Consider the following 23,326-nt stretch of genomic DNA (forward strand, 5'->3'; position numbering starts at 1 on the left):
TGGATGCGTGCCTGTGTTTGAGGTGACTTCAGCAAGTTGAGGGAAAACGCTAAGGCTTAACTTAAAGCTAGCTGTCAAACTGAAGGTGACTCAACAAGAAGCAGCATACAGGAAAGGGGAACTTTGCCTATAATAACAATAGTTCTCATGAGAAGAAACAGCATCCGGGATGCCAGCAGCACCACTAGCATTGTGGCAATGCTGCTTGCTGCATTGAGTGTTGCTTAGGGGAAATGCCTAATTTATATTTTTTCTCTTCTTTGCAGCCGAGTAAAGGCGATGGATAATGGCTCTCCCGAGAAAAAGGAGGTGAAAGGCTGTCCCCGGGACTCTGGCTATGACAGCCTGTCCAACAAGCTCAGCATCTTAGACAAGCTGCTCCACACGCACCCCGTGTGGCTGCAGCTGGGCCTGAGTGATGCTGAGGCCGCAGCAATCCTGCAGAGCCAGCCGCCCGGGGTGAGAAGTCGTAGCTCTCATTGCGYGTTGCAGCTATTGCTGCATAAACTGTTTCTTGGGTACTTTCTCTCGCTAGGGTGAAGATTAATTTGGGGTCTGCAGGAGCTCAGATCCTAGCTGCTGCAGTTGGAACTCCTTGTTGGAGCACTTGTTAGAGTTGGAGCAGATTCCTTGTTGGAGCAGACCTTGCTTTGCAGGACTATAACAGATCTATTTCACACAGAGAGAGAATTGCTAAAATATAGGGTGTTTGATACATTTTCTTCTTCATCAGTGTCCCACTGAAGTTGCCAGGAGGGAAGCCAGGCATTGCATGCTCAGATAAGGCTGGTGGCTCTTTCTGCACCCTCCTGACCTCTCTCTGCCAGGTCAGAAGAGGCAGGCCATTGGGCTGGGATCCACCTGCCCCAGACTCCACGGCCTCAGCCAGGACTGGGGTTGCTGTGGGTTGAACTGTGGCTCTCAGGTGGCTGTGATGGATGTTGTCAGCCTGTGTTATACAAAGTTAAAACCATTTTTTTATTTTATTTTAGTTYAGTTTATTTAGTATTCTGTTTTGCACCAAGTTGTTCAGGGAGTGAAACTGGGAGGTGTTTCCTCCAGGAAATCACAGATTTGGGGGTTCTTTTTCTTTTTGCTATAATGACTGTCTCTCCTTCATATATCTTTAATGAAGCTAGAAYCCCATCCTTTTCCCTTCTCCACCACAGATATTTCTGGTTAGGAAGTCAGCAAGACTGCAGAAAAAGGTCATTTCTCTGCGCCTGCCTGGTGAATGCGGGTCCTGCCTGAAAGAATTTGCAATAAAAGAAAGCACATACAGTAAGTTACCAAAAACAGACCTTCCTGATAGTGGTCACCCTGCACGAGCCAGGTGAAACCTGCAGCAGAAAATCATCGTTTGGAGATGTATTGGCTATTGTGGGGAGATTCTCACCTCTGCAGAAAATGGCAAACAGCAGAATCCCTGTGATTTAGGAAAATGTACTGTACTCATGTCTGCAGAGAGAGGAGGGCAAAATGATGCTGAAATGATGGAATGAGGAAYGGAAGCTGCAGCTGGTGAGCTTGTGTGGTACAGAAACTACCAAAAAAGGGGCTTGTTTTAACAGGACAATGGAAACTGGAAATAAAATCATCAATAATTTCAGCTAAGTGGCCATGTGCAGTTAAGCTCTCTTATCCTATTACTGACCTGAGTTAACTTTGGTTATTTTCTCTTTTTTACCTCTYGCCTCCCTCCTCACCAAGAGAAAATTAATTCTATGAGTCTGATTTGGGTTTCAGTTGGAAACGAGGTTTCAGTTGGAAACAAGAAGAGAAAACCTTCAACTTTAGTATTTAATCTGTGTGATCGARGGCTGTGTCCCTAGGCTTGTTACACTCATGAATTCCCTCTCTGCCCTTTAGAAAATCAAATAGTACTGCATTGCCTTTAATGCATAAAACTTTACCACAAGGGGGAAGTATCCACTGATGTTTCTACTGGCCACAGTTGAGGTTTTCATTGTAATCTGGGATCTCCACATGCATCTTCTCTTAAACCTCCTGCAGGATCACCTTCCCATTTATTTTGTGTATTATTAATGTGCCTTTTAATAAATTCCCTTTTGGGAGCACACAAACGACCAGCATGGCCCARTTTCTTTACCTGCTGGCATCAGAGAGAGCTTAATATTACTGAAGTGCCAGGTACTTAGTATAGATGTGAACAGGCATTTATAACAACAAGGAAGAATGATTTGGAGGGAAAAAATATGCTTTTTATATTTTATTTTATTCTTTTTTTTTTATTCCAGGGTAGCATTTTAGAGAGGATCGCTAGAAGAGTTTTGATACCATTTTACTGGGGCGGGGGGGGAGGAATGATGAGCTGACATTGAGCTCAGGGCAGTGGCTGTGAAGCGGAATTGTCTGGGTTTTCTCAAAGGTGACAAGTGAATGGAAATTCATTGTTTGCCTTTATGTGCTAATACAGCTGTGGGGAGTAGACAAATGAGAAGGAAGGCCCGCAAGGAAGGGAAATGATTAAAATTAGCTGTACTGGTGCACGAGGTGAAGCAAAACCTCCGTGGTTGGTTTGTCTGATAGTAAGAAGTTAAGCAATTCTAATCCCACTTGTTYTGTTTCCCAAGAATGAGAACATATTTTTGGAATGCAAAAACAAACCCGCTACCAAGACTTTCGAGACAGTCTTTACAACACCTTGAGGAGAGACACATGCTGCTCTTTGCAGTTATGTGTGATTAATCAAACAGTGGCCAAAATGGTTCAAATGTGGGGTTTTTTTTCCTTCCTTCAGAAAATTAACATTTTTTTATTAAGTTTTTCTAAGAACCAGTGGGTGAATGTATGATTCTTTTCCTCTTGTGTCTTTCTTCACAGCCTTTTCCTTGGAGGGCTCTGGAATAAGTTTTGCTGATTTATTCAGGCTTATTGCTTTCTACTGTATTAGCAGGTAAGATGGTGTGATGTTCTGGGCTTCATTTGCTGGATGATCCTCACAGAGGAGAAAAAAAAGTCTCAAGGACTTCCTTGGCTCAGCATGATAAAAATCTTGCTGATTCATAAATATTCCTGGACAGTCATAGAGAGAAAGAGGCTGAGTAACAGAGAACTAAAAGTAAGGATCAGTTGTATTTCCTGCTGATTGCTGAAAAGATGKTTTTTTGTTGTGCACTCAGCTGTTGTGAGGTGTTACCTGGTTTAACTTGACTGCAGCTGAGATCTTTCAGTGCTTTCTCAGCTGCTCTGTAACTCCTTAAACAGGCACCATCAGCTCGCAGCTGTCTTGCAATGCCCATTCCTTGGAGTGCGAGCAGAACATTTTTTGGAGGATGCTGCATCACGGTCTGATTACGCTGGAGACCCTGAGGACGGAGGGCCGCTGTAAATGGCAAACAAAAATGGCTTGATTGCCTTTGCAGTTTATGACTGTCTGACTTATTTTTGGAGAAAAAGAACTTTTAAATTGATTTCAATTTGAGAGTAGGAAATTGATGTGAAACATCTCAGACAGGTGGGACACAGCCACACTGCACACCTAGGTGCATGTTCTGAGGGATGTGGAGAGGCACTTGGAAGCTTGTGGGCCTTTTACTGCAGCACGATGAGCAGCTAGTGCTGAGACTGGTGGTTTCCAGCGAGGGGAAGGCTTGCTGGCTGAGGGTGCCCTGGGCTTGCCAGGCTTACTGCTTTTTTTTTTTGCAGTGCAGAAGCAGCTAGAAGCCCTTGGCTATTGGCCTGCCTTGCGCCGAGCTGTCCGTGCATGTGATGAAAGAAGCATTTATATCTCAGAAGCAGTTGGTCAGCACTCGGAGGGGAAATGAGCTGAACTGCATTTAAAAGCAGTTTAGCCGTGAGAGGTTCTTTATCTTGTCACCCCCTTCAGTTGTCACTGCTCCTGACCAAGCTCTGGTAGCTCCCTGTCGGTGCATACAGGGAGTTTGCAGCAAATGCAAAAAAAAAAAAAAAACCTAGCTTTTCCTTGTATTGTGCACATATTATTCACACATCTGCTTTTGTAAACATCCATTGACTTTTTAGTATTCATCTATTTTTGGTATAGACATCAGATACGGAGATAAGKTAGGAAGACTTCCTTAAATGAAATATGTTTTCAGTTCAGGACAGAGTATCACAGGACGATTCAGTTGGAAGGGTCTTCTGAAGATCCTCTAGTCCCATCACCTGCTCAGGCAGGGCCACCTAGAGCTGGCTGCCCAGGACCTGTCCTGGTGGCTTTGGAGTTTCTCCAAGAGTGGAGASTCTGCAAGCTCTCTGGGAAGCCTCTTCCAGTGCACTAGTACTTAGTACTAATCTCAGCTTAGATTTTTTTCTTTTTTAATAAACTAGCCACCCAAATACTTATTTGGCCTTTTATTCTGAGAACTAGGTGTTTGATTTTGAGAGCACTCGGTGTATTTGGAAAACACAAAGCCTGGTGAGAGGGCTAAGGGCAGATAAAGCTTTTGCATCGTACTGGCTTGCTTCTAAAGCCAAGTGTTAAAGATTTTGCTATAATGGGAGGAAAATAAGGTGAGGCCATAGAAATGAGCCCAAAGAGAGTCCTAGGGACTTGACTCTTTTGCACTTCACACCAYGTCTCGCTGTAAAGCAGCATTTGGGTTGGTCCTTTTCTGCACTGCATGTTTTTAACTTCTTGCTAGCTGCCATAGCTCAAAGTGAGAGTAAGAATCTGAGCAAAACTATTGCCTGTGTTGGAAACAAAGACTTCTAAAACTATGGATTTTGCTGTGGAAATCATTATTGCTGTTCCGTTCTCTAAACAGGGATGTCCTGCCGTTCACTCTGAAGTTGCCTCATGCTATTGCAGCAGCAAAGACAGAAGCTGAACTTGAAGACCTTGCTCAGCTCGGACTGAGTAAGTAGCTATCTGCCTAGCTCTCGTTCTCTATAATAATGCTATAAGCTTGAGGAAATAGTCTGTATTACAAATAGTTCTTTTTGGTCAGTAACAACTCAGCCTTTGGAAAAGCAGCTGCTCCTATGCGAAGGCCAAAGCCCTTTACCAAGGGACAAATGGTGACCTTGGTTGCCTTCCATCCTTATGTGCCTTGAGTGATATTTTTGACTCTCAGTGTTGATTCTTTCCTTCTTTCCTTCTTTCTCTTTCCTCTCTTTGCAGCCCTGGCCTGACACAAAGCAAGTCTTGCAGTCACCAGGCAGACATCTGAGGTAGCTTGTCCTCCATGATGGAATTTTGGCTGTGGTCTCACACTGCAGCCTTTAGCTTCATGATTTGCTGCTGTAGCCAAGGTGGTGCAGGATCGGCAGTTCAGTGATATCAAAACTGTCTGTTCAGAAGGACGTGTGGCCCTGGAAAGGCAATTTTGACATCAGTGGCTTGATGCGGTGGCATGTTGGTACAAGGAGGGCTGGGTCTGTGGCATCTGCAGAATGTGTCCATGCACATGGCATGGTCAGGGAGTTTAAAATTTAGGGGGAAGAAAGCAAAATGCTAAGGCTTGTCTTTGTAAGATGMACAGCTTGACTGCTACAACCAGCTACAGCCTCATTGCAACATGCTTTGAGTTTGCAGCAGATGCGAAGCCTTGGCAGGGTTTGAAACGTGGGCTTGATCCAGATGAATCATTGAGCAACTCTTGCAAAGTGCTGAATGGYCTTATTTCCTTTTGGAGGAAGAGAGAGGTGGCTGAAGACAGTCTTTGTCCCTCTAGATTTTTGAATCATCTTCAATTTAGAAACGAATTTTCAGCAAATCAGGGTTGTAGCACAAGGCTCTCCGGAAACGTTGGGTGGGATTCTGCAGTGAAGTCCTACAGAACGAAGTTCTGCATTGCTTCATATTTTGTTTTGCTACACTTGCTCTGACTAACAGGAATTCACTTTGAAAGAGGAGACAGATGTCTCCTGTGCTGTTAATCTGCAAAGTTAGGTAATTGAATGAAAGATGGATTTTCATTGAGGTGTAGGCAAATTGGGAAGCAGAATAATGAAGATGGTCTCCCCTAGAAAGCTAGAGGCTCTGAGGAAGCATTTAGACAAGTGTCTCCATAGAAGCTAATAATGGTGGTGTTGAGCAAGCTCTCCAGAGCCTTAATGCTGTCTCCTGTCTTCTGTGCCCGAGAGCATATGCTGTAGATGGACCATCTCTGTGCTTGCAGAACAGGCAGCTGAGCTGGGGTTTTGATGGACTTACAGGTGAACRCCTCCAAAAGAGCACACCCACAAGCCAGACCTGCAACACCTCCACCCAAGAGATGCCTCAGGCTCTCAAAGGGGCCTTCTGATTGTCAGCTTTCCTTAAGTAGCAGACAGGCACAAAACAGCCTAATGTGAATGCTAAGGACCATAGCTGCTGCCAGAGCTCTGTTAATGCTGCAGGCTCAGGTCAGCAGCAGATAGCCCAGCAAAACGTATCTGGGAGGCCTGATACTAAAGGTTGCAGGGCTTTTGGCAGCCTTTTTCTGGCCTCTTTTCTCCGCTTTCACCTGCTGGGCTGCTCCTCTCGTGCGTGTTTGCAGCAGCCCACACGCTGAGCGCTCTGCAGAGGGATCTGCGAGCTGGGCCTGCGCTCGTGGAGCCGCAGCAGGGCCACGCAAGGTGCCTTTCCCTGCACGTAGCCCCTGTCACGCTCTGAAATTCCTCCCTGGCACCGCTCCYGTCGCTGTCCCACAGGCCCATCTGCTTTCAGCCTTGGGGGTCGCGGGAGCTGCAGGGCTTTCACACTCACCCATGCTTCGTGCGCTCACAGCGACGCTCTGCTCGCACAAGCGAGGAGGCTGTGGGAGAAACTTCCTGGTTTAGCCCTGGTTTGTTGTGCCTTGCTGCTGGGGCTGCACATTCAGCCCATTTCTGTGCTGCTGAGTGTCTAAAAGCCCCTGTCGGCCGCCCATGCGGCACAGGGCTGCAGGCCAGGGCTCTTAAAGAGGCATGAACGTAGCAGCGCGGCACTGAGTTTTCCTGCCTAGTTTTATTTGTTCCCTGTGAACCAAGCCCCTAAAACTTTTGCTTCTGAAGAGCTGCCATATGTGGCTGTCAGCTGGTGCAAATCAGCYGAAATCTGTTTGCTTTAGTGGAGTGAGTTTATTAACACCAGCTGAGAACCCGTGTGCTGTTTCTCCTGCCAGATACGCTGGGGTGCGCTTCACGTCCCTCTTAGACTTGCATCGGTAAGAGTTGCTACGTTGCCATCTCCATTCCTTCCTTTGACTCTCAGCTTATTTTGAGTGTTGTTCTGCTGGCCAGTTTGGAGTTGTGTGCTGGCTGCGATATTAAAAAATGGACAGGAGCAGCCCCAAGAGCTTTAAGGCACTTTAAGGACCAGTTCACCAGGAATGCTATTCATCCTTTATTTATTTTTATTTATTTTTATTTTTTTCTTTTCCCTGCTTGGATTATAAAAGCCTGCCTGCATTTCTCCGTGCCCCGAAGGGGTTACGCTGAGCCGCACGCCATCTGCGTATGCCATTTGCCTTCTCATGTTAATGTGCTGATGACTTTCAGATTTCTGGAGCTCGCCGGCTCACAGCRACCCCCCGGATCCCTCACCGCCGGCCCGGCCCGCTCCCGCGGACGCCGCTCAGAAAGACGGACGCCAGCTCTGCCTCATAAATGGTGTGCACGCGCTGCGGACCCGCACGCCCTCGGAGCTGGAGTGCAGCCAGAGCAACGGCGCACTCTGCTTCATCAACCCCCTCTTCCTAAAAGTGCATAGCCAGGACGCGAGCGGCAGCCTGAAAAGGCAGAGCCTGCGCGGCCCGGACGCCAATGGCACCGAGCGGACCCGCTCGCCCCCGCCCCGTCCGCCGCCTCCCGCTATTAATAGTGGCCCGAGGAGCCCAGGGCCCCCGCGGGCTATAAAGCCGGCCGGCATGCCTGCCACGGGCGGCCCCAAGCAGCCGTGGGCCGCGGGCTCGCCGCCGAGCAGGCCGGCGCCAGTGCCGCCACCCCGGCTGAAGAAGCAAGCGGGCTGCGCTGAGGCGACGGCGACACCRCGGCCCGGCGGCCCCTCCGCGCCGGGTGCCGCCCCCACCACTGCCGCGCGGGATCCGGCTGCCTCCGCCAAGAGCCCTGCGGCAGCGAACAGTGAGTCACCAACGCCCTGGGATGGAGGGCGGCAGCGGCTGAGCGACATGAGCATTTCCACCTCCTCCTCCGACTCGCTGGACTTCGACCGCAGCATGCCCTTGTTCGGCTACGAGGGTGACACCGCCAGCAGCCTGGAGGATTTTGAGGGCGAGAGCGACCAGGAGAGCATGGCCCCCCCTCTGAAGCCCAAGAAGAAAAGGAACAGCTCGTTCGTGCTGCCCAAGATTGTGAAGTCCCAGCTGCGGAAGGTTAGCGGTGTTTTCAGCTCCTTCATGACCCCTGAGAAGAGGATGATCAAGAAAATCGCGGAGATGTCCCGGGACAAGCGCACCTACTTTGGGTGCCTGGTACAGGACTACGTGAGCTTTCTCCAGGAGAACAAGGAGTGCCACGTCTCCAGCACCGACATGCTGCAAACCATCCGGCAGTTCATGACCCAAGTCAAGAACTACCTGGCCCAAAGCTCCGAGCTTGACCCCCCCATCGAATCCCTCATCCCGGAGGACCAAATAGGTAAGAGATGCTGCCCTGTAGTCCAGGGGAAGCTGAAAACGCGTGATCCGGGTCCACAGTGCTAGTCTTAGTGCCAAGTTGGACGGGAGGGAGTTGAGTTTGCTAGCAGAGTGTAAGGCTTGGTTTATTTAATTTTTAAAATGCAAAAGCTCAGAAGAACTAGGCTGCAAAGTGTTGTTTATAAAAAGTTTTCCTTATAATTAACAGTGGTGAGCATTGCATTTGATTTAACTGTGACTTTTTAAATTAAACTGCTCCACTATTAATCCCGTATTTGCTGGCACTCATATACTTCCCTGTATTTTGTTGGAATGCACCAGTTTTAATCATATGCTGCGTACGTGTTGGAGCCATAAAGCCAGGATTTACTAGGAACCAGCAACAGTTAAGAGTAGAGAAACATTTCTTAGGAGTTTCCTCTTGAAACAAATCTTGTTCTTGCAAAGAAATTCTCCCTTGCGCCTAGCAAAGCTGCAGTGTCCCTGCATTAAAGCTAAATAAAGGGGTATGTAAGCTTAAGAAAAAAAAAAAAAAAAAAAAGTCATCCCAGCATTTGACTCCGGGGTCAACTCAATCCTGGCAAGAACCGGAGAACAGAAGTGCTGCTAATTGCAAACTGACTTCCCAGTGCATCTCTTCCTTAGGCAGGCCTTCCAAAGGGGCCCTGTGAAGCCAGGCAGGCAGCAAAGCACCTTCGGGTGGATGCCGGCTCATCCTGTCAGACCTTTTTTTTTTTTTTNAAAAAGAAGAAGAAGAACAGAGGATGCCAATTTCTGGGTTTCTGTACCTCTCTGTTACATGTCTCTTGTTTATAAATGGTCACTAATGAACTATATATTTGAATGCATGTTTTGCCAACAGAGAAAGACTTGTGTATCCACAAAAGTGCAATCGTTGTTGCTGTATAAAACCTCTCTGTCCCTCCGACTTGCTGCGCCTGAGCAGTATTTGTGAAAGAGCTTATAAGCCACGTTTAGGAGGTAAACATCCCTGAGGGCAAAATACTTTCCTTGTGAGCTCACTTCAGTCTGAACTTGCTTGTTTTTCTCCTATACCCCAGTGTCCTAACAGTTGGCCAAGGACAAAATTGGCAGATAGCTCTTTCCCTGGGAGTAGCTGGTGCTTTTTATGTTGACATTTTGGTCTGCCCTTGACTGCAGGGAAGGATTTGCTTGTAATTTCGGCCTCGTTTGCACCGAGTTGAGCCAAAGTAGCAAGCGTCACCAAAGYGAGTCCTCCACGATGAAGAGTTTCCTCAAAGCCGAGACTGTCTGAAAGGCGAGGAGAGCTCTCTCCAGAGTGCCCAGGAATGCTGCGGGGGTGTTGTGTGGAAGGAAAGCAAACGCAGCCGTGCTGTGGCTCCCCCCGGGGGCTTTCGGAGGCCGTTGGACGAGGAGAGACCCAACTTCTGTGCTCGTAGGCGGGTTTGAGTTGGCCTTGTCCTTGAGAGGGTGAGTCTGAGGCTGGGGGGTCTCCAGAGACTGGCACAGCGATGTCTCCTTGTAGAGGTCTCACTGATTCGGAGTAGTTGAAGTTCTACAGCAAAGCRAAGAGACTGAGCTGGTTTTCTTCATCAACAGAAAGTCTAACTTTGCTCCTGCAATTAAATCTGATTCATTAAAGCAGGGTAGGTTTAAGCAAATGCAGCACTTGCTTTTGAGTCATCTGCTTTCCTGTTGCTGGAGCCTGAAAAAAGCCACAGAGGATCAGGAGCCTGAGATGGTGCTGACCTAGGCAGATAGCTATGTGACAGCACGATTTAATCATCCCTATAGAGAAGTATTTCTTAGGCTAGAACAAAAAGTCAGCCCTGCCTATCACCTTGGGGCTTTGCTCGGCTGCCTCAATGCAGCTCTGCAGCCCAGGCTTTGTAAAAGGTCATTTATTCTCTCTGTTTGGTTTAGGTAGTYACTGTGCAGGTTCTTCTGCACGTAGCAGCTGCCTCTTGTGGCTGGCCCCACTGCTGGTGCAGGTGGCATGAGSTGGTAGGAGCCTGTGACTCTAAATCATCGGGCATCTCAGCTCCCCAGGCCCTTCCTCATGCTTCCTGAGGAGCTTGAGCCAACACTGTGTCCTTTCCCAGCAGGACTATTCCCTGGTCAGGTGCCGCCAAGTTGTCTCTTTGTCTCCTGAGTTTATGCTAGAGCCTGCATCTATGGCAACCCCCTGGAGAACAGGGCTGCAAGTGTTTGGGAGTTTTGTTTATATTTCACCTTTTCCTGGCTGGGAAAAGAAAGGAGGCAAGCGGAGGGTCATCCTTTGGCCAGGGGATCAGCAGACAGGGGCTAGCATCTGACCAGCTCCGTGGCCATGTGGCCGTGCCAAACCCTGGCCTAACACCAGAACTGACCGACTTAACTTGGTGAGGAGGCACTGACAAATGGCACGGCCGGTGCTGGGACGTCCCCTGCGTTACTTTGGTGTTTCTGGTGCATGTGGAGTTTGAAATGGTGAATCTGAGAATGCAGTTGGTCCCTCAGCACTGAYCCACTTGGCCCCCGAGCATGTGGATTTACACCAAGGAAGATGGGAAGAGTTGGAAGGCATGTCARGGAGCCTGTTAATTACCCCCCAATAGAGAAGGGTTTTCTTTCTTTGGTGAAAATTAAGTCAGTTACTTGTCCGGCTGCTCTCCATTTTTACTCCCCTGCAGGTCAGCATGAAATAAAAATCAGCAATCCTCCTGGGAGCAGTTTTTGACATCCCAGGATTGCCCTACAGCAACTAACTGTCTTTCCAATGTGGAAGAAAACTTCAGACCTTTAGACGTGATCCTGGGAGCTGGTGATGTCCTCCTTCCACCCCTACCATGTATTCACATGCAGAATTTACATATGAAATGCTTTATTTCATCATTCAGATTCTTAATGAAACTATTCAACGGCCCAGGGCTGGCCATGGGCCCACGGGGCCTGTTTGGAAACACCCGCGTGTTCGACAGGGACCTGTTGGGAGTTGGGCGCTCAACCAGCCATGCACCCACATTATGGTAACTACAGCTGGACGCTATTCCCCTTTTTTGCCTGTAGAGAAGCTGTGTGGAGAAGGGTTAAAGGCCTTTAAAAAAGTCAGGATGTAGCCCAGCTCCTGCTCTGTGTATCCTTCCTAAGCCACTTGTCCTGTGAAAGGAATGGGAATGATATGTTGCTATTTGCTCTTGAAAAATTCATATGGGTGGGGTTTTTTTTTGTTTTTTTTTTTCTTTTAGCAATGTGATTTTTTTTTCAAGGGCCTTCCATGTGCTTTGGGTCCCTGCTGTTCATGTCCGCTTAACRTCAAGGGACCTGGTCTCCCTGTGGCCTCCCTTTCGCCGAAGGGGAGCAGGGAAGAAAAGAGCAAGCAGTGAAGGCCCAGAGCAGAGGCCAGCATCCCCTTTCCCTCTGTCCACTTGCTTGGTGACTTGTTTGGGGCTCCATCAGGGCTGCTCTTCCAAGAGAAGGCAGGTGCTTCCCTCCCGTGAGCTTTAATCAACCCTCATTAAAACGAACTGAGTGCGGAGAGGCACCATTCCCCACCGCGCGGCCAAGGCGAGGGCAGCGTCTTCCCAACGCCTCTCGGAGCTGCCCTGGGCCCCCAGGTCTCGGCCCACGGCCAAAGGAGTGAGCGGGTGGTTTGAGGACAGTGGCCATGGCTCGTGCAGCGGGTCAGCGCGGGGCGCACGTGCATTTCCACCGGCCGACGCCAGGCTCGCTTGCTCGCCTCGGCGCTCCGCTTGTCCAGGCACTTCCAGTTCCCRTTTTGAGGCTGGAGACTAATTTTAAGCATCGTGGCAGGAAAGCGAGCTGGGTCTTAAATTAAAAGTACCATCATCAGCTGAAACAAAAGCCCTCTGCAGCCTATGTGGGGGTTGTTGAAATAGTAGCATCTGGAGGGGGCATTTGTAAGCACTTTGCTTTTGCAGAAGTTAACAGGCGTCTTTGTTGCTGGCTTTGATTTGAGTTGAGGAATTCATGAACATGTTAACTCGATGGATGGGTCCACAGTTCAGCCCTTGCAGGCACTAGTTTGCCTGGGAAACCCTCCTGTGCTGCCTGTGGCCATGAGAAACTAAGGTTCTGCTGGGCAGGAGTCACCTGTGGGGTTGTACCCAGAATTGCCCTCTGTGAATGGGGGGCATTAGCAGCAGCCCTGGACAAAAGGGGACCTGCWTGGATGCTCTGATCCCGAGAATGGTGGTCCTGGCTTGTAACCCTGAGTGATAGTTGAGACCCAGATCACAAGCAAAGCTGTCCTTCCAGGCTTCAATAACAGTGCAGCTGTTAAATGCTGCTAAAGCCTCTGCATTTTGGGGCTAACTAGGTTAAATGTAGGTATTGTCATTTACCATACGAATGCCCAATGCTTCTGACCTTGCCAAGTTCTTGGCCTCGCCATCTTGCTTGGATTTGCTACCTCTTAACTCAGAGCTCCCTCATTCTTAGGTCTGTCCTGAAAATTAAGAAGGAAGAATAAAAGATAAAGGGGAAAAAAACCCACTTGTGGGTGCCTTSCTGCAAGCTGCTACTGTTGACTTTGCTCGTTAGTGCTGTGCAGAACTGCAGGAAAATGCAAGTGTCTCCCAGCCCAGCTGAGTTGAGTCTCTTTGGAGTCCTGAATCTTTAATTTATATCCCATTGGGGTAATGTGGTCCCTGAAGGAGACTCTACCAAGCCATCTGTCTGGTTTGTATTTACCCAGCCAGGGTGACAAAGCGGAAAYTCTGAGGAACAGCCGTGAGCAATGAAGCTGAGGGAAGGATTCCCAAAGGAAGGACTCAACTGCTTTTGCATCTCGCCTCGAGCTGACCAGAGGCAGGGAGCGGGGCAGAGCCACCCGCCCCGCTGCTCCGCACAGCCCCAAGTCCCTGCAGGGTTCCTGATGTGCTGGGCACTGGGATGGGGTGAACTGGMAGGTGATTTCCAGGTCCTGCTGTAGGGCCCCAGCATGAGCTGCAAACTTGATGCAACTCCCTGCCCAGCCCACAGAGCCATAAAATCCCTGTGATTCATCCGCTCTGTGGGAGTGGCGCTTCCCAAGGCCAACACTTAACGCCTCYGCTTCCCACCTGTAGACATCCGGGCCAGCACCCAGAAGCTCGGGCTCCATGGGGGAGCCCCCCAGGAGGCTTCCRGCAGCTCCGCTCCACAGAAGGAGTGCTGGGATGGGGTCGGGAGCAACTGACTTCCCTCAAATCCCACCCAGGAGATGGGCCCAGCGGCTCCCTTCTTATCTAGCCAAAGGAATTAGAGGAATTCTTTCCTGRAGTTATTGATCCTCCCGCTACTTGGATGAGGACCTGAGTTACTTGGATGGAGGGAGGCTGAAATCCGGTGCTCCAGGCACAGCCATTCCCTAGGGATGCGGAGTTCTCTCTCTGTGCTRTTTGGCAGCCTGAACTGTTTTGATTCCAATTTAAACAAGAGCAGGCAGCTGGAATGCAAACAGCAGAGGTGCTCTACAAGCAAAGCCGTAATAGGGGGTTGCTGTTGGAAAAAAAAAATACAATAAAAAATAAAAGAAGTTAAATTGCCAATAAAAATATGGCACTGGTGAAGCTAGCAGGGAAGGGTGCTTCCCATGTGGAAATGAGCTGGCTAATGCGCCCGCATGTCGGAAGTTTTGTGCCTTTCCTGCTGTGTTTGTCTACGTAGGTCACGGGGAGCATTTGTGGGACAGACTGGGCCTTTGCTGRAGCCTTGGGGAAATGGGGAAAATGGCAGCACAGAGGCCTGTCCTGGCAGCGGTGCCTGCCATGGGGCAGAGCCTGGAACAAGGCCGCCCTGGGTGACTCCCTGAGTGTCTCAGCACAGAAAAGCAGCAGTAGAAGCTGCAGAGGCCCCAGGAACAGGGAGAAGGGGAGGTGGGAGTGCCCAGCGGAGCCGACCGTGTAGGAATCTCATGGCAGAGAGTTGCAGGGATGCTTTGTAGGAAAAGCTCCTCGGAGCAGCGCGCAAAGGTGTGGGAGAAGGGGGCAGGAGGTGAGAGCCAGAGCAAYGGTGGCTTTGGGGAACACAAGAACATCCCCTCCTTTGGCACCTCCATGGCACGTGAAAGCAAAAAGAGCCTTCACTGCTGATGTGGTCCAGGCATGGAGAATGAAGAATGTTTGTTYTAAGAAAGACTTTCGCTTGAGTAGAAACAAAATAAACAACCTGAGTGGTTACTGTGCCATGTGCACACAGTTGCCARAGAACCTCAGACTTGATGACAAAGCTGTATATGAGCTTGCATGCTGAAATCTGAAGCTGGACAAACATAGCTTGGTTTTCATTTATAGCTTAAAGCCTTAGAAAAGAATTCAGCAGAGTTGAGTCTCTCTTTAGGCGGCCTTGGTCGAGCTACACTTTCTGATGGAAACTATGTGAAAAGGGCTGGTTTCCATGCCAAAAGAGACAAAAGTTACGGTTTTGACTGTCCTGCTCCAGGTTTGGGAGTCGAAGTCTAAAGCTCAAAGCAAAAACAAAGCAGTGAGGCCTCTGGCCAAAAAAAAAAAAAAAACCCAAATGTTAACTGGAGCCACAACTTTCTTTTACAGTCTGTAGTCTGTCTGTCTCTTTTGTGGTTTTTTTTTTGTTTGTGGTTTTTTGTTTTGTGTATGTGTGGCGGGGGGGAAACTGTTTCATCTTGTTTTGTTTTCTTGCGCTGACCAGATTGCCCTCAGTTCGGATGGAACACAGATTCTGCTCTGCCTTTTTGTTTTCTCGTTAGCAAGCATCTGGAAGCTGAGCTTGTGCAATACATAGGCTGCAGCGAGTAGTTTGTGCTCTGCAGCATCCCCTGGGAGCGGGTAATATTAATCCTGGCTCTGCTCTAGAGGAGGATTCAGCTGGAGCTGTGTTTGCCCTTGCAGATGTGGTGCTGGAGAAGGCCATGCACAAGTGCATCCTGAAGCCGCTGAAGGGCCACATTGAAGTGATGCTGAAAGAGTTTCACACTGCAGACGGATCCTGGAAGCAGCTCAAGGAAAACCTGCAGCTGGTGAGGCAGAGGAATCCCCAGGAGCTGGGGGTGTTTGTTCCCACGCCGGACTTTGTGGACGTTGAGAAGATCAAAGTCAAGTTCATGACCATGCAGAAGATGTACTCACCTGAGAAGAAGGTCATGCTGCTGCTGAGAGTTTGCAAACTGATTTACACTGTTATGGAGAATAACTCAGGTATGATGCTTCCTGTGAGGAAAAAAAAAAGCCTGCTGATATTTTAAACCTGGGGTTGTCTTTTGGTGCAGATCCCTGGATTCTGCAGAGGCAGCTGCCTCTTTCTCCCTGAGCTCTCGCAGGGTCTCTTAGCCCTTCTGAGAGGGCTTCTGCCTCTCCACCTCTTTCCTGGCATCCCTGCTCCTGGCGGCACGTTTGCAACTTGTGAGGGTTAAGCAGATTTGTGAAGCAGCTTCACTTCCAAGGCGGCAGCTTGCCTTAGCTTTGGCTTTTGAAGCTGGCTGCCAGAAGCCTGTTCCGCGAGTCYGCCTTTGACACTGAGCTGAAATAAGCATTATTGTGGAAGTTGTAGCAGAGGGGGCCAAATACACCCTATAATTTGCTGTGGTAATTGAATAGCGTGTGCGTCATTGCCCCGCCACGAGGACTGTGTGTAACTGGGTGGAGAAAAACAGCCTCTGATCCGGTACTTGTGGCTTCCTCTGAATGCTCTTGTTCGACATAGCATCTTTGGAACAGAGCAGTGCTGACTCCTGCGCTGCAGTACGTGTAGGCCAGTAGCCACTGATGCCCGTGCGGGCCCAGCCTTTCACTTCCCTTGCAAAGCTCTAGGGTTATCAGCACCCGGTGGTGCCCGTTGGGAGCACGAGCCCAAGCTGGTGGAGGCCAGTGAGGCTGTAGAGCAGCCCAGTCCTCCTGGCTGGTAAAGGCAGCAAAAATAATGCTTCGAAATGCTGGGCCTGGCATAAAGCTGGGGTTTATCTGTCATTCTCTGTGTCCTCTCGACCCCAGGGAGGCTGTATGGAGCTGACGACTTCTTGCCTGTGCTGACATACGTATTAGCCCAGTGTGACATGCTGGAGCTGGATACTGAAATTGAATACATGATGGAGCTGCTGGATCCCWCCTTACTACATGGAGAAGGTAACTTTTTTCCCCTTATTTTTTAATTAAAATAAAGGAATAGGGAATGGAGATTTTCCTTGATAATACAGTTGCCATGACRTTGTTTACCTGGTAATCTCTTCAAGGAAGAGTATTAAAGTCAGCGATGTTATTAGCATAACAAGAGACTCTCCTAATTATTTCTGCCCTTGAGTATGGAAAGCCCTGGTGGGACCTTCCTTCCTGCTGGGATGTGCAGAGCGCAGACTTGAGCCCTCTGGGAATCTACTAGCGCAGTTGCTCTTTGCTTCTTTCAAATATTTGTTTCTTGCAAAATATTTTTATGAGCCCCAGGAATTAATTTCGTAGGGCAAGCATGACTGACAGCTGGAGCCGACTAGAGGCAGGGAGATCTGTTTCTCGGTCTTCCTGCTSGTGTTTTTAGCCCAGAGATATTCTTCAAGGCCCCAGAAACCAGCAGTTTCTGAGAAGGTCACAAGGCTCTGTGACCAAGCTCAGCTGCGAATTTAAATATATATGTGTATATATATTTCCTGTCCCTGCTATGTTTAGACTTGGCATTGCCGAATCCTTTTGCAAGCTGGAATGTGTGCAAGATGCACCAGGCACCATACTTGAGATGTGGGGCTGGACATCATTAACGTGCTTGAAAAACAGAAACACCTACTGACCTGTGAAGTCATGTTATTTTTAATTCAGCAAAAGGGGTCTGTCTATGGGTTGGCAAAGGGTGTCTTTTCCCCAGGTCGCTGAGGGCTTTAGCTCCTGCAGAGATTTCTTTTCCTTTGTGATCTGCAGCATCTCTTTGTATAATCAGCAGTTGCCTTGGCTTTGTTTATTTCATTCTGCCTTCGTGGAAGGCAGGTGAGAAGCAGGCAGGATTGCAGACAGATTGCCCAGTATCTGTCACCTTTGGAAGGAGGAGAGCAGCATGTGGATAGTGGTGACTTCTGGGCAGGGTGTCACCAGAGGGAGCTGCAGTCCGAAGAACGGAGCCATCGAGTGGGCAGTAAAGACAAAAGTAAATGTAGTAAAGAGCAATTCTAATGTCACCAAATCTACTGCTTTAAATTACGTGGCCATATAGTACAGCTGATTATGGTCTGTTAATCTGTGGTGTTTCTACAAGTGCCATTAGTAGTAGCATCACCTCATTACTCGGTGCAGAATGCTGCAGTTTAGGGGAAACAAGCTGCCTGCTGGATCTTTCTTTGCATATAGATATTTTGACAGCAAAGTGCAAGCACTTTAATTACACGGGCACACACAGGTAAGTAGATAGGGCAGATGTGCATGGTCAGCCCCAAGCCCTAGGGTGCTCTTTGTGACCGTTCTGAGCYGTCCCTCTCCCGCTGTCCTCGCAGGGGGCTACTACTTGACGAGCGCCTACGGAGCCCTGTCCTTGATCAAGAACTTCCAGGAAGAACAGGCCGCCCGGCTGCTGAGCTCGGAAGCCAGAGATACCCTCCGGCAGTGGCACAAGAGGAGGACAACTAACAGAACAATACCTTCAGTTGATGATTTTCAGGTAAAGGGCTGAGAGAGAGAGAGAGAGAGAGAGAGAGAGAATAAAAGGGGGGCAGAAGGAGTGGTTCTTTTCTTGGAAATCTCTATTTGAGAGGTGTGATTCTTTACGATTCCCTTGGGGACATGAAGGAAGTGAGGTGAAGTGGTGTTGAGATAAGGGTTATGAGTGCTCCCCGTTTTACTTTAACTCTTTGCACTTTTTAACAGTTCTGTTGTGTTGCCTAGACAAAAACACTAAATAATTCATCTCCCCCTTCCGTCCCCCCTTTTCCATGGGCAAAGCGAATCCTGTCGTAGATTTGGTTGCTTTGTATGCCTGGCTGTTCAGAAACACRAGTGTAGACTTCCAGAACTGTGGATCAGCACAACTGCCCTGTGGATCTTGCACAGCAGGCAGCAGGGGAGAAAGCTGCCTTGATTCTGCACTATGAAAGTCTTCATTTTTTATTTTCCYTCCATTCTTACTACTTTTCCAGAGGGGGTCGATAACTTCGAAAGAAGTGGATTGTTTCATCTTCTAAAATCAGATCCGTGGGTCTTTTACGTAAAATCATAGTATGCTGTTGACTGGYTTTTCAGATGGATCAGTTCCTCGACTGAAGCGAGGAAGGTGTTTGAAATGAGAAACAAGGATTTATTTCTCTGAGTTTAGCTGTTTCCTGTTGATATCATAGCCCAAAGTTTCTGGCCTGGCTAATAAGAACCATCAATCAGTTAGTTTCTGGTTAAGATCTTGAGAAATGAAAGCGGAGGGTCATCAGAAGACRGTGAAACTTCTCAGTTGAGGCTCCTTGAGCTTCATCAGCCTCTGTGCAGAAGACTACAGAGCAACACTGAGCAAGGAGGAGCTGGGAGAAGCAGCAGTCTGTCTCATGTGATGTGTTTCTCCTTAGGAAGAGATCTGCCCTGACGAGCAGAGATGCTGGGCGATGGGGCTGGCATCAAGCTGCTCTGTCTTGCTGACATCCATTTTATATTCAGCTTTTCTTCAGTTAGGGGAAGTCTCAAGCTCTTTGAATCTGACATTCCTTTCAGAAAAAAAAATTGCACCATTTGTACGAAGCTTCATATTATTGCATCTCCTCTGAATGACTCAATCTCAGGGGATTTTGGGGGGCAAAATCTCAAATTCTGCCCTACTTTCTCTTGCTCAGCATAAATACTTGAGCCAAGCCTGGTGCACGGCCGAATGAGGATGCTGTGGGCACTGGGAGAAGGGCTGTGCTCAGGGCTGCTCATTCTGGTGCCTATTTCAAAACAGAGCCTTGAATCACTAAGATCAGACCCTGCCCAGTAACACTTGGCACAGATTCATGCACCTGGCTGCCTGCTCAGAACACCAGTTTTCAGTCTAATTTCTCCACAGTTGTGAAAAAAAAAGGTGCCCTTTGGACACGTAAGTAACACCACAACTTCAGAAAACTAATTCTTCCTGCTTAGGACCAGGCTGCGGTCACTGTATCTCTGTGGAGCAGTCCCGATAGAGCCTCCTGCTTCTGGATCCTCCAAGGCCTTCTGCCTACTTCCCTCTGCCTGCCTCAAGAGCATGGAAAATCAAAAATCCCACATGTCAATGATTATTAAATAGAACTTTTTGATACCGCATAAACGAATTGGACATTTATTATGAGTTATGGGCATTTGTGTAACTTCAGTCTCTTCTTCAAGCAATCCCATCCACTTAAAAGCATGCGCATCTAAAACAAACATCCTTTGTGTGTTAACTACGCACAAGCTACACGTTAAAACTGAGGGGCCTTTGGCCTTATTTAGGGCTGCTGCCTTATTAGATGCTTAGGCTGGATAAGAAAAATGGATTAGTTCTATTCAGTCAATCCCAGTGATTTAAGTGTTGCTTCAATGTTTCAGTCTGCAAGAGCTATCCAGGCATGTTTCTTTAAATAAATAAATAACATTCTTTTGATCTTAATAATAAGTCATATGAACATTCCTTTTGGTCTTAGCTTTTAATAAGTTGTATGAAGTTTTTACCCTAGTGACCTGACCTGCTTAATTTATTCTACATGCAGTCATTGGTACCAGCAGACTCAATAAATACTGTCACACTGTCATCCTCTTGCACTTCTCGCCTCCTTTAATTTTACTCCTTCTCATAGGCTTTAATTCCAGATAAATTTCTCTTAAGGGAGCCTTCCACAGCAGGCTGTCCTGTTCGTGTGTCCAAAACATGACTTTGCCTTCTGCTTTGCGTTCCAAAGGCTTTTTTGGAAGGCAGGATGGTGCAACTTGGCCACATTGAGTCATGTTTATCYATGTTCTCAGAGCTGTGGGCTTTCTCCATAGAGAGAAAGGTCACTGAATAATTTGATTACCTTGTACATGCTGCAGAATAAGAGTGCAAATATATTTATCATATAGTAACTTCTTTTGGGCTCAATACCCTTGTTTTAAAATTGGCAGAAGCCTCTCTATTTATTTTTTTATTCCTTCTGGTTAATGTGTAGAGCTTCTGTATTTCAGGCTGTCCCAGCAGTGGCAGCTGCCTCAGAGGTTGATGTGCTTCTCAACCAGATTCTTCTCCTGTGTTAAGGCAGGCATGAAGTCCCATGAAAACCTCTGGGTGCTATATGTGCTGGCTCTTAAGGGCAGGGTTAGGCTGTAAATGAAGGTGAGGAGGATGAGGGCTCACCGAGTTGGTCATGCCCACCACGTCTGTCACAGTTTCACACCACCATTATCACCAGTGGGCTGGTCATAACTTACAGGAACTGCTGGAATGCCTTTCACCATTAGAGCAGGAAGATGCTTGCTGCTGATTGCTGACTCCAGCTTTCAGAGGATGAGATTGTGGATATCTTTATTTTTGTTGCTGATTTTTTTTTTCTTAATTTTCTTGCATCTCTTTTCTTGTTCCACAGAAYTACCTTCGAGTTGCGTTCCAGGAAGTTAACAGTGGATGTACAGGAAAGACCTTGTTAGTAAGACCGTACATCACCACGGAAGACGTGTGCCAGCTCTGTGCTGAGAAGTTCAGGGTGGACAATCCGGCAGATTACAGCCTGTTTCTCTTCGTCGATGACACCTGGCAGCAACTGACAGAAGACACCTACCCACAGAAGATCAAGGCTGAGCTGCACAGCCGCCCGCAGCCCCAGGTCTTCCACTTCGTCTACAAGCGCATCAACAGCGATCCCTATGGTGCCATTTTCCAAAACAACGACGACCCCGTTTCTTAAACCCAGCAGCTTGTTGTCGAATTCGTGTTGCTCCTTAGCTGAAATCACCTTTGCTGCCTGCCTGGGGAGGTTAAAACAGTGTATGCAGCTCTTAAGCCACACATGCCTAGTAAAACGCGTGCCGATGCTCACACGGTGCTCGGGGAGGCTCCACGGACCCCGCACGTATGGCCAGTTTACATGGAATATTCAACCAGCTGCTGGAGTCAGCAGCCCRGAGAGCTGGATTTGCAGCACCGCAGACTCGGGAAACACATTCAAACGTGCTGTGTGGCCCTCTGCAGGTCTCTTGCTGCAGCGTGCCAAAATCTCCTTTCCTCCACCCACCCTTTAGCCAAATGTCCCTTTGATTTAAGTGTGTGTATGCTAGACAAATGTTTCAGTGAACTGGCTGGTACACACTCACTTTGACCAGCAGGAGCTTGACAAAACTGTCCGATGCAGGGCATCAGTTAACTCGTAATTACCTGGATGGTTGCATCCTTTTCTATTTTTTTTTCATTACAGAAAATCTCCATGTTTTTATATATATTTCATAGAAATTTTATAGCAGTTGCAGGTAAACTGTCAGGGTTGTTTTTTAAATATTTTTTTAACTATAAAGTATTCTATAATTATGCATGTGATTTTAACATTTAATATACAAGAATAAATCTCTTGCTGGTTTTAGAGTATTGTATTAAAAGTCTCTGTGGTTTCTCTTTTTTCATGTTAAAGGAAGATGTTTTTGTATGAAAATTGTTACCTGTAATAAGATTGTAACATTGGCACTGCTGATTTCAGTGCCTTTATCTGAACTTGATGTACTGTTACCTGGATTATTGTTTATATGCATTGTTTTAGGTAGAAATGTGGCTTTGGAAAAGGAGGATGAAAGAAAAGGATGTAGAGAAGGGGTAGAGAAAGATTGTAGAGAACCTAATTTAGGAGTGAGATGTGTTAGTCTGCTGGTTCAGGCTCCTTGCGGAAAGAGAGCAAAGGGGGTTGGTAGGAAACTTCTATGTGCACAATATTGTAGATAGGTAGGTGGATGTGGCAGCACCTATCCCAGATCCTCTTGGTGTTAGCAGAGGATTAAGAGATCAACAAATGAATGGCAACACTAACTGCCTTGCATAGTCTGCAGCATCCTCAGGAGGTGCTTTGGCCTGAAGAGCATGTTGTAGCATTTCGTGATTTCTTAAGTTACTGCGTAGGTGACGCATGAAAGCCAGAGTCCTAAATACACAAGGTAAAATGGTGTTAAATGCGTGTGTTCCTGTGGCTCGTCTAAGGTGGAGCACCGTCACTCGGGGCCAGTGACGCCGAGAACCCATCATGGGCGGCGTGTGTATTGTACATACCAGGACGTGCCCTGTTTGCCGCGTTCCCAAAACCYCCGGCACGGGTCTGTGTTTCATTTTGTAAATGATAAATGGAGGGGTTTGCACATAATACATTGTAATAATGAACTTCACCACTGTGGGATGTTGTGTGCTTTTTCTTAGAAACAGTGTGCACCCTTTTTTGTGTGTTTTCGTTTGTATGTTTGGTGCRGCAGTAGTCTCCTGGTGCTGCTTTTTGTGTGGCTTGGCTCAATTTAAACACTTTGAAAGGATGCAAGAGGGGAGCATTAGCTTGTGCGAAGCAGCGCTGCRAGAAGCTGATGGCTCTAAGTCCTTTGACTTTGGGTCAAAGGGGCAAAATAATTTTGCCGGAAAGGGCTAATTTGGGAAACTCGAAGCTTGGGGGATGAAATGGAGGAAAGCAGGAAGCGCCCGAGGGAGCACGTGCGCGAGCATCTCAAGGCGATTCCACTGCCCCTTCTTGTGCAACTTGTTCCTTTTGAGAATCTGTTTTGTTCGCTTCCCTGTGGGGAGAAAAAAAAAATGAAATAAAAAAACGCTGCTTACTTCTCGTAATGCCAGGAAACAGATGATACCAGAACTCTGGAAGGGATTTTGTGGTTCCAAAAATAAGCTCCAATGACAAGACTTGGATGTTATGAAATAGAAAAATGCTTTTAACTGATTTT

General features: G+C 47.8%; 1 protein-coding gene across 3 annotated transcripts in view; it reads left to right on the top strand.

Moving 5' to 3' along the window:
• The window catches only part of RIN2 (Ras and Rab interactor 2), a 41,962-nt gene extending 19,602 nt beyond the window's left edge, over positions 1-22,360 (top strand). For all 3 annotated transcript variants that reach the window (XM_026039232.1, XM_026039234.1, XM_026039233.1), the window contains exons 4-12: positions 267-459; positions 1,170-1,281; positions 2,845-2,917; positions 4,752-4,843; positions 7,450-8,547; positions 15,377-15,682; positions 16,475-16,606; positions 17,953-18,116; positions 20,995-22,360. In XM_026039232.1, coding sequence (XP_025895017.1) covers positions 267-459; positions 1,170-1,281; positions 2,845-2,917; positions 4,752-4,843; positions 7,450-8,547; positions 15,377-15,682; positions 16,475-16,606; positions 17,953-18,116; positions 20,995-21,312 — 2,488 coding nt within the window. In that variant the 3' untranslated portion in view covers positions 21,313-22,360. The remainder of the gene's footprint in view (positions 1-266; positions 460-1,169; positions 1,282-2,844; positions 2,918-4,751; positions 4,844-7,449; positions 8,548-15,376; positions 15,683-16,474; positions 16,607-17,952; positions 18,117-20,994) is intronic.
• Positions 22,361-23,326: the final 966 nt, after the last annotated feature.

Source organism: Nothoprocta perdicaria, unplaced genomic scaffold (assembly GCF_003342845.1).
Source record: "Nothoprocta perdicaria isolate Ctin4 unplaced genomic scaffold, notPer1 scaffold_224, whole genome shotgun sequence".
In the NCBI taxonomy this organism is placed as follows: domain Eukaryota; kingdom Metazoa; phylum Chordata; class Aves; order Tinamiformes; family Tinamidae; genus Nothoprocta; species Nothoprocta perdicaria.